This window comes from Echiichthys vipera (genome assembly GCF_963691815.1).
Source record: "Echiichthys vipera genome assembly, chromosome: 16".
Lineage (NCBI taxonomy): Eukaryota > Metazoa > Chordata > Actinopteri > Perciformes > Trachinidae > Echiichthys > Echiichthys vipera.
Genome location: NC_139841.1, coordinates 23,890,568 through 23,905,782, shown reverse-complemented (window position 1 = coordinate 23,905,782; position 15,215 = coordinate 23,890,568). Strand labels below are relative to the sequence as shown.

At 42.0% G+C, this 15,215-nt stretch overlaps 1 protein-coding gene across 10 annotated transcripts in view; it reads left to right on the top strand.

Annotated features, from left to right (window-relative positions):
- Positions 1–15,215, top strand: part of fnbp1b (formin binding protein 1b) — a gene marked incomplete at its 3' end in the record, with an annotated part of 59,019 nt that overhangs the window by 29,782 nt on the left and 14,022 nt on the right. For 5 of the 10 annotated variants that reach the window (XM_083929644.1, XM_083929645.1, XM_083929647.1 and 2 more), the window contains exons 5-10: positions 2,728–2,790; positions 4,456–4,560; positions 9,144–9,272; positions 10,133–10,279; positions 11,612–11,803; positions 13,364–13,552. In XM_083929644.1, coding sequence (XP_083785770.1) covers positions 2,728–2,790; positions 4,456–4,560; positions 9,144–9,272; positions 10,133–10,279; positions 11,612–11,803; positions 13,364–13,552 — 825 coding nt within the window. The remainder of the gene's footprint in view (positions 1–2,727; positions 2,791–4,455; positions 4,561–9,143; positions 9,273–10,132; positions 10,280–11,611; positions 11,804–13,363; positions 13,553–15,215) is intronic. The other 5 variants (XM_083929642.1, XM_083929650.1, XM_083929649.1 and 2 more) reach the window with 3 other exon arrangements.

Sequence of the window (15,215 nt, the reverse complement as noted above, 5' to 3'; positions counted from 1 at the left end):
GTTATGAACTTCTTTTTAAAGAACAAGAATTACCTGTTATTCTATCGGCATCAACCTCGAAAAGCAGGTTATTATTAGTACTGTGCATCCCTGATTTATTTAACGACACTGCAGAACATCTGCCTAAATAGCTGCAACATTTATACCTGCATCCCAGATGGCTAACGCTGATGCAGTCTTTTTTTATCGTATTTCAAAGTGAATGAGCTCATTTTCCTTGGATGTGGTCTGCGGATCTTCATCCTCCAGCAGGATCATGTGAATCTGATCGAGCTGTTTGGGGCAGAGTGTCAGCGAAGTTTGTTTATCTTCGCGGAGACGGAAGATTTGTTGACGCAGACAGCACGAAATGCTGGATATTTTTTAGATATGTTGTTATGGAGACAAATATTTGGTCGAAATACTGCTCCATAGAAACAATGATGTCACCCAGCCTGCTGCTGTGTGTTGTGAAGAGGCTTCATAGTATCTTCACGTATCTATGTGCATATTTTCATCGCTGAATAAGATTCTTCTTATCAAACAGGAATTTGAAGGTCAGGGTCAGTTGGAAAAACTGAATACTTGATTTTACATCGGTTGGACTTTAGAGGCTCCACAATGTCCCATTTTCTGTCAGAGCTAAATACTTCCTCTGAAACACTGGATCACTTCCTTATTTTACTCAGCTTCCCTCGAAACTTTGGGAAATGAGAAGTGCGACTATCCGAGGTAAACCAGGGCACATTCTCACTAACTTACTCATCAGTATTCAGGTGCGATTAACCTTTACGCGTCCCTCCTACATGATTTTAATTTCACATCTCCTGCTTGTGTGTTTGAGTTAGCACAAACTAATACTGACGCCTTCCTTGTGCTTTCCAAAGCACTGCAATGCAAGAGAAGTACAAGCAAAAGCGTTCTGCTCTTTATAATGGCCTGCTTCCGTTATTGAATTGCAGCATCGATATTCAGCTCAGCTACTGACCCTAGCTTCCTCTGTCAGTGTAACCAGGGGATACCTCATTGAAAGTCAAGTCACAGTGTAATTTTAATTTGATTCTTTTAGGATTCTTTAGGGGATTAACATGACCGCAGGCAATGGAGTGATGCAATGAATGCAATTATGTGTTTGCTTTAGAGTAATCAAAATCAATTTAAAAAAAAAGAAGGTTAAAAATGGGAGCTCTCTGTGGCCAGGGGATCTGGCTGTGATCCACACAGAGAGATGTAGAGAGATTTGCTCTGCCTCCGGGCCAAGTGCTCTGGTCCCCTGGAGCTGCATAGGCCTATTGTGGCCTTTTACAAAAACAACACACGGCGTATGTGCTTTCTGAGTTCAGACCAGCAGCTGACACCTAGTCTTGACTAATATGACACACTTGGAAGTGCCAAAATCCATTGTGACCCGTCTGTCGCCCTGTAGATTACAATATCTGGGCTACTGGTACCCTTCCATGTTTTATCTCCTGGTATGTTCACTGTACGCCTCTCATTGCACGTTGATCTTTCTTTATCCCTATATATGGCTTCCATTTCTTATTCTACCTTCTCTTGTAACCGTCATGTAGCAGATCATTTTTATCCCTCTGGTGATTCATATACTTAACTTGTTTACGGGGTAGGCCAATAACACACCTTTAAAAAGATGAAAAATAACCCAAAGAAGTTAATCAGTGTATTGGTTACAATGGTCAGAACACGTGGGTTCATTATTTAACAAAAGAGCAAATGCTGACGATGCCAATGCCAATTTTAGTGACTAACATTTGCTAATTCACACTAAAAACAAAATACAGCTGAGGGTAATGGGAATGCCATTTGTTTGGCACGTATTTGGTCATAAACAAAAGTATTGGTACACTTTTTACCTCATGGTGGCACTAGAGGAAAGAATCAGGGGATCGACAAAGTTATTACAATTCATCCTGAGGGGTTCATGAATGCCGGGACCAAATTTCACGGCAGTACGTTCAATAGCTGTTGAGATATTTCGGTGAGCTGAATGCATTTTTCTTGCATCTTCTTCTGTATCGGCATTCCTTGTTAAAGAATTGTGCAGATTTCATTCACCTTTCTTGTGCTGGAGTTCATGCAATTGGTGCACCTGTAATGTATGCACGAGGCCCTAGCAGAAAGCACAGAGGACAGTTATTTTTTAACAACGCAAAGCTTGCTGTTAGCAGGGTGCTCCATACATGACAAATGGTTTCATAAGAACAGCGTCTGTTCAGCTTTACAACATCGTTATTGGTCCCTCAGTTGTCATTGTTACTTGATCTACAGTACGTTTGAATTTTTTTATTTGATTGAAATCTTTACTTAATAAAAAGCCTTCATTCAGTTGATTTTAGTACTGGTGCATAATGTATGATGTTCTCACTTGTTCTCACTTGGTGCATCTGTGTTGGTATATGATACATTTCAATCAAAACAACTCCCAGATCCTGGAGCTTGTACAAATCTCTGAGAGATAAGCCTGTAGGTTATGTGGTCGTAAATTTTAATGTAGTTACAGTATAGTATATATCTGACCGTGCCCTACTTTCTCAGCTTACATTAATACTTCCCTGTCACAGTGTGAGTAATATTCATAGCGCTTAATGGTATTGTTGAGACTCATTCCTCTGCTTCTAATTTATTATCCCAACTATGTCAAGGTCACCTGCTTTTAAATCCCCTAAGCGTGTGAGTAGGATGATAATATTTCTAATTTTTTTTAACCCCCTTTCCTTACTCTTCTGACAGCATTTCCATGATGGGCGTAAGGCACAGCAGCACATCGAGAGCTCGTGGAAACAGCTGGAATCGGTAAGTAACCCATTAATCTGCAGTACCACAATTGTCCTGGAGTAGCTGGTGCCATTGATGGTACAGTGACTCAAGAGGGACTAAAGTAGAACACAATAAACACTGAACTGAACATTTTTCGTACGCCATGACTTTATTTCAAACACCAAAAAATATTTTACCATTTCATTTATGCAGGTACGTTTTTTGAATAATTAGCTACAGCTGATATAATCTGCTGCTGGTGACATATGTCATTATATATAGAGGCTTAAACGTTGCGAGAATTTTTTCTACTTTACTATTTGGTAATAAAAAAGAGGGATGACAGGTGAAAGGTTTAATAAGAGATATCTGCATTCATTAGCTCTGTTAACAAATGCTGCCATTTTTCAAATATGAAATATGCTGCAGGAACTCAACCTTAGTTATGACATAAAATGTATTGTTTGTCCGTATGTTTATATACATATGTTTTCAAAGAGAGCAGCGTACGCTACTGTTGTTATATTTTAGCTATGTGCTTTCAGTTGCTTTAGGTATCCAATCAATCATACAACAAATACATCAAGGCAGAATAAATACCCGTATAAAACTGCAAAGATGGTCTATTGACTTTAATTGCTCAAGGCTTTAGAATCAATCAGCAGCAGCCTTATGATCAATCAATATCAACACCATGTGAGCCTAAAGCACATGCTTTAACAGACACATGAGGTGCCGTGTGACTATATAGTAAATCATCATCAAAAGCTGAGGGAGCACATACAGTGTACAGCAGTCTTACTGATAAAAAAAGAAAACATCAGCAGAGGGCCGAGCGCAGAGCCCTGAGGGACCTCTTGTTCTGTCTTCACTATAAGCCTCATACAATGTAACATTTATTTAACTCTTGAGACAGCGCAGCATGGGATGAATATACAGCACAGTGAAATTAATACGGAAATATAATGATATGTTATATGATAAACAATGTTGCTTCAAAGCCTACAGATGCTTTTAATGAACATACTGTTGAAGGATTTGTGTTGTCCTCTCCTACAGTAGAAATACAAAACTAAGTTTCACTCGTGTGTCCTTTAAATCGTCAATAATAGGCCGGAATAACATTAATTCAGAATGCATTACTGTATAATCCCAATCTTTCTTAAATACCCTCGATAAGTTCAGAAGCAGGAGTGTCCGGTTTATTTGTCTAAGTGAAGGAGCTGAAAGAGAGATTGCACAGAACACCACTTCTTATCTCTGCCTGGCCCCTTTGACGGGGGAGAAAGAGAGAGATACATAACTGCCTTGTCCTCCTCAAACTTTGCTGCGCGTTCAATGATCCCATTGTGTGCAAGGCAGATAGGCATAGTTCAGAGTGCATGCTGGCCCAACAAACACGGATTGTTCACTTAGAGGGGTCGAAAGAGGGTTGAATGAATGCTTGTTTTTTCGTACACAAATGACCACTATGAACATTTGTTTAATCTGAGGGCTGCGGACTTTGTGTCAGTTGCATAAACTGCCCTCTGTCGCACACAATCTTGCATCTGAAATCCATATGACGTATTTATACATGTTATGACGCTCATTACTATGCTTATTTAAAGGTCAAGTTATTGTGCGAGTTTTTCCTGCCACAGCCCATGGCAGGAAATTACTTTTTATTATACATATTTAATATTTTCTCTCTGTTTTCAGTGTAAAAGAAGGTTTGAGAGGGACTGTAAAGAGGCAGACAGAGCACAGCAATACTTTGAGAAGATGGATGCTGACATTAACGTGACTAAGGCTGACGTGGAAAAGGTATGTGTCATCTCACTCCCGTTCAGAAGCCACCAATCGTGCAAGCTTGCCCAATACCCTCCATGCTTAACACAATTGCCTGGCCTTCCTCGCCCTCCCACTGAGCACCCTCCCATTTCTCTCACCATTATTCTTTTTCATGCCCCCCAAGCCCTGACTTCTCTTTCCACTGAGCCCAAAAAGACAGCAAAGATTGAGTAACCATGCGTTTGATGCCAGGAGAGTGTGTAAAAGCTGCCATTGTCTCAGCAGCACAGCGATCTGCTGCTAAACAAAGCTGATAGCAGCACCGAGTCCTCATTATCACTGCAGAGCAGATACCAAACACTCTGCTGTGCTGTATGGGCCTTGGCAACAGAGAGGATTTTGTGTCAGTGGTCTTGTGTGTGTTTATGTGTGTTGTGGATTATACACATATGAGTTGGCCCTGCTTTTTTTTACAGTGAAGAATCTAAATTTGCAGTTTGTTTTTGTTGTAGATGTACATACTCTTTAACACATGCAGCGATCATCTGATTCTCAGGACTTGCAGACACAGAGCCCCCTGGGCCTTTAGCTGATGTCATTTCCTGTTGTCATAACCAATTAAAAGAGCCCTCCCAATCTCAGCCTTTAACCCACATGGCTCCCACGCCCGCAAGGCATCATGGGTCAGCAGCGCGTGCTCTTGCTGCATCATCAGCTGTTGGAGCAGAGCTCAGGCTAAGAGTTGACACAGTTCAGACCCGATTATTATGCAAATATAGGCCCGAATAAAGAGCCTTTCTGCGCTCTGCCAAAGAGCTACAATAGGCTTAGGCTAACACTGAACTCAACTGGAAAAGTCCCGGCACATCGCAAGAAACTAGTCTTGAAACAAGAGTGGTGTTGTGTCTGATAACAGTTATTTCATTTGTTAAGGCACGAAAGAGTCTTACATTACACAACATTCAGTGCTGCATTATTGCTCTCAATCTTAGTGTAGCTGTTTGTGTAAAGTGATAGTGTAAACGTCTCTTTAATATGCCTGATTCTTAAATGTCCCACTCAACCCTAAAGGATTGCTTGTGCGTATTATTTACATTTCCACTAAGCGTTTTCTGTTGATTCTTAGTTTCCACCCACTGTGCTGGTACAGAACAGACAGTAACTATTGTACTTTAATGTTTAAAATAAAAGTTTGGCTTTTTTGGACATTCTGACTACTGATCGTAATAACTTGAGGCAGCCTCATGATTTATGTAAAACTTGAAGTCTATTTGGGAAGCTTAAGGAGACGCTCCCGCTTACTCTATAATGAGAATGGTGAAGTTATTATGAGCGATCAGAATGACCATAATTATAAGAATAAGACCCAAGTTGAAAAATAGAGCAATTTTTCTGTAAGGTTTGTTTTCTGACAATGTAGCTGGTAATTTGTGATGCATTTCGACATCTCACTTTTTAGAATAAACCTGAAAAGGTGACAAAAATCTTATCATTAGCAATTATATACATGATCTCTGCAAGTTGATTATCAAGCATCTACAACGCTAATGGGATGAATTAAAACTATCCTCAGGTTCTTTTATTTAGAAACCATCTGTTAAAATACTTTTAAAACTTGCAGATCAAGTAATAAGACGCTGTGGCAACATAACCATGTATAATATTAATCATACTCATAATAAATATTAATGCTTTTCAACACCTCGCCCTGCTTGCCAATGTATAGATCCCTGCAAAAAGATAACGGCTTTCTCCTTTGCTTTTCTTTTGTGTGTGTGTGTGTGTGTGTTTTTTTTAATACCAAACTCAGCTCTCTTTTTCCACCTACTCACATTTCCATCGTTCAGAAATGTTAAACCTTTAATAGGAATATCAGTCACTGTGGAAGATGATCCCACTCAATTCTTCTCTGATGTGTGTTTTTATAGCAGGTACTTTATTGGTGTATTGTATCTGTTGTATCAGTTCTGTCAACTGTGATTTCGTAAATAGTGCGTGAATGAGCAGATGTATGAAAAAGAGAAAGGAAGTGTGTGTGTGTGTGTGTGTGTGTGTGTGAGTGTGTGTGTCGTATCACGTCTGTCTATGGTTTAGACTCTTGAGCTGTGATGCCGGAGGACACATGCTTGGTGTTCTCAGTTGCATATGAAATACATAGGTGCCATTGCACTTCTATAAATAGTAACGCAAAAGTCAGATATTATTTTAAGTTTTCCGTTTTTTCAGTTTCAAAACTAAGGCACAGAAAAGAATGCAATAAGTGATTTTCGTTGCAGAGGCACAGTCCCTTCATTATTAAGAGGGCCTCTGAGTATTTATCACCGGAAGGAATGACATGTCACTACCTCAGCCTAGCCTGTGTTTGTGTTTGAGTCATAGTTACAGCCTTGAGGTGTCAGCAGGCCCGGGTTGGACAGAACAGATGCATGATGGCCAAAAAAGAAAGGGGAGAAAGAGGATTTATACATGTTGTTATGTGAAGGCATGGTCGTGTATGTACTTGTGTCTGATAATGAACATCTCAGTTGTCACTTGTCGGTTGTCAGTAACAAGGAAACAAAAAATGCATTTCTCTCCAGGAGTTGCTTTTGTCTGTGATGCTTCAAAAAGCCCAAAAAGCTGCTGTTTGTTGAGCTGAGGTATTGTGGTTTTCTCTGCAGCTGGAGCAAACCTCTAACTGTTCCCTCTCCTCCTCTGGCAAACAAATCCCTCAATTTGGGGTTAGGATTCACAGCCCACATATCCACAAAGCCTGTTAACAGTTCTTGAAGGGACCCCCAGCCCTCACACACACACACACACAGACACACACACACACACACACACTACTCTTCTACTAAGAGCGTGGTTTACAATTCCAGTATGTTAGTCGTGATTGTATTTGCTTCCCCTGATACCAAACTTCCCCTTTTGATTGATGACACGCCTGGTGGTCCAGGAAGTGCATCTATGGAGACTTCTTGTTTAGCTGGAAACGGCTAACAATCCTTTTTTTTTGTTTGTGTGTGTTTGTGTATCTATTTTATGCCATGCCTTGAAGCGAAGTTCCCACAAGGTAGGTCCAGCGGAGAAAAAGCCTTTTATAAATGCGGGAACACACACTGTCTCGACTTGTGTCTCGACGCACACACATGCCCTCCCGTACAGTCTGACACACAGACCTCGACCGGGTCACTGTTAACGCGCCCTGTCCTGTCTGACTGTGATCTGCTCCCCGTACAGTGGCTTGTCTTGAAGCTGAATATGTTGTTTCAGGCGACAGCTTTCATCCATATTTTCATAGATTGGCTGACAGATAGATATTTATACAGATACATATACATATATATAAATAGATGGACATGTGTTTATAGATGCACATAGTCATATATCCACAGAGGTGCAAGTAAGAGAAAAATTAGGTAATTTCCAGAAAATGACAACAGGATGTGATGTTGCTGCAGGCACAGCAGCTTGTTCCGAAGACATGTTATCTGCGATGTTGCCATGGCAATTACCTCTTCATTGCTCAAAACATTTCGCACCCCTTTGCATGCACCTACACCAGCAAAGCACATATCTCTAAAAAATAATAAATGCATGCTCACAGACCCACAGGCAGATTTTAAACAGCTGGACTTTTCACATGTGCTTTCTAGCTTTTCTCTGGATTTCACTGTTTTTTTTTTTTTTTTAAAGGCTGTGACTGACTATCATTTTCCACCCGAGGTATTAACTGTCATCCCTCCTGTGCTGGAAATAATGCGCCTTTGTGTCTGACGAGTGTCTCAGCTCTAATGTCCTCCTTTTCTTCTAGTATGTCATCTATTACTTACCCATATGTGAGTGTGAGTGTGAGAGAGACTCGGACTCTTGGCTCGGGTTTGTGTGTGGGTGAAAACTGGATGAAGTCCTTGAAATGGTTCCCCTCAGGGCCATGACAGATCAGGGTTATGTTCCCTCTATTGCCCCTCACAGTCATATGGCTGCAGTTTATTTTTTTTACATTGACCAAATGCAATCATAGGTTCATGAGATGACTCTTTTTTTATAGGTGACCCAATAAAAGCACTATGTATGATCTGCTGGAAAAAGGAAACAGATATGAGTACTTAGACAGACACACACACACACACACGCACAGACACACACACACACACACACACACCCCACACCCCACACGCTGTCTAGCTGAGATAATCTCATCTCCATCTGCTTGCCTTGGATCCGTAATAGGCTGCTCCTGCTGCGTTTCTGACTGCCTGCCTTGCGTCCCTGAGACTGAACTAGCTTAAAATAATCAACATTATCAACAGTAGAGATAACGCCAGACTGGGTGGGCAATCAAAATCCAAATCCCTCCTTTCTGTCGCCGGTGCAGGCGGTTGTTTCTCTTTATATATGTTTGTTTTGGCCTACATACAGTATGGTCTAATGTCAGTGGCTGTTGCTGCTACCCCACTTAAATTTGCACCTGTGACCGTGCGTCCACGACCTCTATGTTTATATGTGTACACGTGCATGCATGAACACACGTATGCTCTGGCTGTGTGCGTGACACATATGTCTGTTCAGAGGACGCAGAGCTTTATTGAGGAGAGGTTCTCTGATGGGTATGTGTTTTTTTTCTTCTTCAGGCACGACAGCAAGCTCAGATGAGGCACCAGATGGCTTCTGACAGTAAGAGCGATTACTCCGCCTACCTGCAAAAGTTCAACCAGGAGCAGAATGAACATTACTTTACAGTTATCCCCAACATATTCCAGGTAAATTTACCCAGCACCAAGACATACGACCTGTTTCATCTCATTTATTGTTGCACTCACAAAGTTGTTAAACAGAGCTACACTATTCGTGGAGCAGCGTTTCCCTTACATCAGATTCATTAGGGTCGCACTAGATTAAGTGATACCAATACCATTATCGATTCTGCTTATGAGTCAGATTCTTGATTCTTTATTGATTCCTGGTCAATTTTCTGTGAGAAAAAAAGTAGGCCAACACAGGTTTTCAGCAGCATTTTTACCTTTTATCATTGTTTATTATTTCTCAGCTCATCCCCAGGGCGCCCACACAAATAGGTTTCCCTTGACCCAGATTATTTTTGTTGTATTTCGTGTATGTCATTCCTGTCTTTCAAAACGCCGTGTGAAAAGGCAGCTGAAAGTGCCCGCTGATTGAAAAGTCGGCCAGAATGTTGCATTCATGTGCAATCATTAGTGAGCTTGTGAATTCAATGCTTTCTGCGGCCCACTACCCCCACTCCCCTCAGGGGCGACGGCTAAAAATACATTCTCCACATGTGGGAAAAACCGAGGGAAACAAACCATCATTATGAAGCGCGCTGTTATTTTGCACAAGCTGTTTTGTCAGACATCATTATGAGCTTTGAATCACAATGTTATGAGTTTGAAATCTTTCGTCACTTCAGAATTATTTTTATTTTTGAGCGCTGTTTTGTGAAGATAGTGTCAAACGTTTCCATCGATGTAAAGTGCATGAGAGATTTCCCAGATATGTCTCATATCTGATTCTATCATCTTCAGCCCCTGCCCACTCCACTTCTATTCTAAAACCCAAGTTAGTTACGCTTGTATTTATGTTGGAATATGCCTTTTTCATGTAGAAACTTCAAGACATGGAGGAGAAAAGAATTGACAGGATAGGAGTGTGCATGAAGACTTTTGCAGACGTGGACCGCCAAGCTCTGCCCATCGTGGGGAAATGTTTAGACGGCATGACGAAAGCTGCCGAGTCCATCGAGCCCAAGACTGTGAGTATACAGAAATGACATATAAGTGCACACACACACACACACACACACACCCACACACACACCATATGGAACATATTACTCACTCAGCCAGTGTGTCAGTCACGACTCACACACACACTACTGATTAGGCTGTCATTTAAGCAACAAGTGTTCCACTGGGTCGGTACTCTTGGGGGTCCTTTTGAAAAAAACGCCAGCCTGTGAACAACAAAGTGATGGCAGAGAAAGCGTGGTTGCAGTCCATTACATTTAAAGTTATAGCTGGATATTCCCTGAGTAAGAAAGAGACTTAAAAGAGAAGACTGATACTAATCTTGTGTCTGTACTGTACATATGAAGCTACAGTGAGCTGACTGTTAGCGTAGCGTAGCAGAAAGACTTCAAACAGTGGGAAACAGCTAGCATGGCTGTGTACAAAGGTTTAACATCTGCCTGCAGTTATATATTAATTGGACAGATACGAGAGTGGTAATAATCTTCTCATCTATTTCTCTGCCACAAGGTGAATAAGGTTATTGGCATGACTTATTATTATTTATTATTTGGCTATTGAAACAGAAGGCAGCATTGCCTTACGTTAAAGAGCAAATAAGCAATGTGATGTATTGAGATGTCACTTTCTGGCTGCCTGCCATATGACAAAAAAAACAAAGGCTATCTCCTGGGATCTCATAGTATGTGTGTGTGTGTGTGTGTTTGTATGTCGAGCTGTTTGCATGGCCCAGTTCCAGGGAGATGACTCCAACCTGTGACTGTCTGATGCAGTAAACAACGGCGGGGAATAACTTATCACATGCTCCTTCCCTGTCTTCGTCTCTCCTCCTCTCATAGTATTCTCTTATGGATAGAGTGCACAATCTTTGAGCCCTGATCCTGAACTCAAACCAGACCCTCTGTCCTTATCAGTTCATTTAGGCTGATGCACACTACGCTTGATTAATGTCCCTCTTCCTGTGTCTGAGGAGCCAGGCTGTGTCCCCGACCTCAGTGTCTTTGTCATAACTCCTGCCTGACAGATTTAGGTCTTTTCCTCTTTCTTCTGTGGCTCACAAACTGGATAAGCACAGTCTCTCCCACTCACGAACTGTTATCAGACAGAAACTACTATAAACAAGAGTGTCACCAGGCCCACTATTGTGTTGCATCTTATCTCCAGACGTGCTGGACAATCTCAACAAACAGAGATACCGCCCCCTCCCCCACACACTTTTTTTAAGTCATTGCTTTGAATTTTATGATTCTTCTGTTGATATTCCAATAAAAAAATTGGATAAAACTATACCAAGGCCGGTCCTGTTACTGATCACCTGCACCGCTCTCCCCCACTAGGACTCACAGCAGGTGGTGGAGTCCTACAAGTCTGGGTTCGAGCCCCCGGGAGATGTGGAGTTTGAGGATTACGGACAGGCCATGAAGAGGACGGTGTCCAACACCAGTTTGTCCAACTCCAGAGAGGCCAAGGAGAAGCCTGCTGGCAAGACCAAAGGCAAACTGTGGCCTTTCATTAAGAACAAGAACAAGGTAACACATGAATAAACGCTTAACACGGAGACACATTAACGCTCAAACTCACAGTAGAACCTTGCTGGTTTTAGTGCATTTCATTCATTCCTCACTTGGAGGTCATTTAGCACTTTGGGTAGATTTTTGTTGGGGCTGTATTTTGTTGTTTCTGTCTCGTGATAGAAAAATATGTGTTCAGTGTCGCATTTGTAGTATATGTTGTATTTCTAGTACTGGTTACGTATTTAATTTAGTTTCATTTTTGTGTAGATTGTTTAACTTTTGTTAAGCTCAAGAAATGTGTTGCTAGTCCATGTTAGTATCGCCATTTTTGTTGTTATTATTTGCCACCCGTTTCCTCCTCCCTGGCAATCACCCTCAGCGACTTTGGAAACTTCCTCCTGTAACACTCACTAATGCATTTCTACTGTCACCCTGAAGTCGGACTCAAATGGCAGATGTTAACTTGATCTGAAATAACAGTTTCCCTTCACCGTTTTTCTCCATTGACTGGAGCTCTTGAGTAGCCTCCTTTGGTTTCCTGCTTCTGAACAGCTAAACTGATCTCTGACTGTCTTGTGGGCTGGTGGCACTGTCGGTTATTAGAATTAGAGCAGAGCATGAGTGAGTAAGTGTGTGTGTGAGAGAGAGAGAGAGTGTGTGTGCAATGCTAGTTGAGAAACCCCAGGGTACTGACTGTGTACAGAAAATGGCTCATCTGTGCTTGATGTACTCAGGTAATTTTTCTATGGAAGGTTTTTGGGAGCACATAACCATACAGAGAGGTATTTCTACTTCACATGCACACATGCATGCACGCATAACAGAAACACATACTGAAATAAAACATTATATTGATATTTTAGTACAAAAGTACCATTTCTGCCTCACACAAACAGGGTTTTTTAGTGTTCTTTCAGTCTCTATGTTTTTGGAAAAGGGGGTTTCCGACTCACTCGCCCTTGCATGCGCGTTGTGTGGCGTATAAGGACTTATCTCTGCTTCATTCTGAAACTCTACAACTACTTGATGAATTACGCAGTCAGATGTTTTAGGACAGCGATAAGCAATGACATTTTTTCTGACGATGACCTCAAAGCTGCCGATATCCTTGGGGGGTGTGGTGAATTTCTCGTCTTAGCCGGCATCTTATGGAGGTCGGGAAACGGGAAAAATGAAAGGGATGTCTCAAATGGAAGCCTGCATGCGCTTTGACTGAAACTCTTTGCTTCGTTGCAGCCGCTTGCTTCAACACACTTTACGCTTCCTACTCACTCTGGTTGTTTTCTTCTTTTTAACAGTTATTTTTTTTTTATGTGTTTTATATATGTTTGACATTTTGTTTGATGACATAACAACTGATACACTAGGTTTGACGTACCTTTGGTTGTCTTTTAATTTCTGTTTGGGTTTTCTGTTGTGTGTTTATTTTTTAATATTTGTAGGAGGCTTATTTATTTCGTTTTGTGTTCCCTCCTCCTTTTCCTCCTTTGTCTTTTTTGTTGGATTACCCCTTCTTCTTCTTCTTCGTTTTACCTCCTCCTTCTCTCCGTCACGGCTCCCTTCTCTTACCGGTAGCTTATGTCCCTGTTAACGTCCCCCCACCAGCCCCCACCCGCCCCCCCAGCCTCATCCCCGCCCTCACCCTCTGCTGTTCCCAACGACCCCCAGTCTCCCAAGCAGCAAAAGGAGCCCCTCTCCCACCGCCTCAACGACTTCATGACCTCCAAACCCAAAATGCACTGCCTCCGGAGCCTGAGGCGAGGGGTAAGTGTGTGTCCAGCGAGCTTTGTGCATGTGTGTGTGTGTGTGTGTCCTACACCTGTATCTCAGCTCTGTACCTGCTACACTGTATGGGTGAAGTAATGCAAAGGTCGAATCTTTACATCTGTTTTGAAGGTCATAATGCCTACATGGTATCGCCATATAGCAGGGGATTGAACATTACCTCTGTTACAAGTAACTGAATGCATCAAGATGTAGACAATGTGACCTCGAATAGAAAAAAAGCTCAATCACAGCCTTCATTTCACATTTTTCTATACATAACTGCCTTCAAGATTGGTACAAAAATGAAGTCATCTGTGACAGGCCTTTCATTTTCACTCATACAGTGCTCAGCCTACTCGCTTCTCTAGCATGCTTCTGTAGCGCGTACTGTAACTATGAACCCATGGTACTTGTCTGACTCACCAGCAGTCTCTCCATCTTGTCCCTCTTCATATTAACTCTGTGCTCACAATGACTGTCCCTCTCACCCACCACCTTCCCCTCTTTGACAGAAATGAGCAAGACGCCTGAGCAGTCTTGGCAGTAGCATGGAGACTGCGGTAGCCCCCTGCGCACTTCTCCGCAGTCAATGCTGGAGGCAGATTTGTTTTGGTTTTGGGTTGTTTTTGCATGTGATTTAAGGAAGAGAACATAAAGAAGAGGGTTAGAGCTCACAATATGAACAAAGTGATGGGCCGTGGGTATGGCAGCAGGCTGACTGAGTCACCCTCATGAGGAGGGAGAAAGGCCAGAAGAGTAATTTTAGAAGGCTTCCCGGAGGGTGGCTTTATCAGCACCAGCCTTGTGGGGTCCTGCTGGGTGTCATCACCAGTTCCCGTTCTAAAGTCCAGTGTTGTAATGGAATCTGGGTCGGGGCAGGTTCACAGCGCGCCTTCCCGTAACGCACTTCATCCTCCAGCTCTCTCTGACCTCAGGAACGGGCGTGTTCCGGATCGCACAGATATAGTTTTTTGTTTACGCTCATTATTTTCGAAAGGGCAGCCGTTACTCAAAGTACAAACATTCGTATGAATTGGTGCTAACATGACGTCTGAAAAGGCAAAGGAACAATGCGGCGCAACAGTGCAGTGTACGCCAGCATATCGTAGAGGAAAGGATTGAAGGTCGGCAGTTAAAAAGGGAAGTGTGTATTTTTTTCTAGCGGCGGACAGATCCAACAGGAAGTGCACGTTTCTGAAAGCGGAAGTGCTGAAACAGCTCTCGAGAAGAGCGATAAAAAAAGAGTTGAATCAGATGCATTGTTTGTCGACTACAGACAGATTGAAAAGATTGAATGGTCCAGAAGTTTGACCTTACTGTAACATTTCATAGCACAGGAACACATTTGAGTGTATGAGAGGTTAGAAAGCCTTTTAGAGAATCAGAGTTAATTTAATATTTGATAATTTCAACCTGTACTCCTTTCCATATCTCATGACAATACATTTAATTAAGTCACGCTTTCATGTCCCATGGCAGTTACCTGTTTGTTTTCCATGTATATAGATGTTGTTTAATGTAGAGTACACTGTTACAGTATGCCTAAATCTACCATACGATATAGGTAACTGAAAGGCAACAGAAAGTGCATGAATAATCCAGTAAAATAACAAATCTTTTTCGGGGCACCAGTCCCACTGCCTCACTGAGACAGACATTT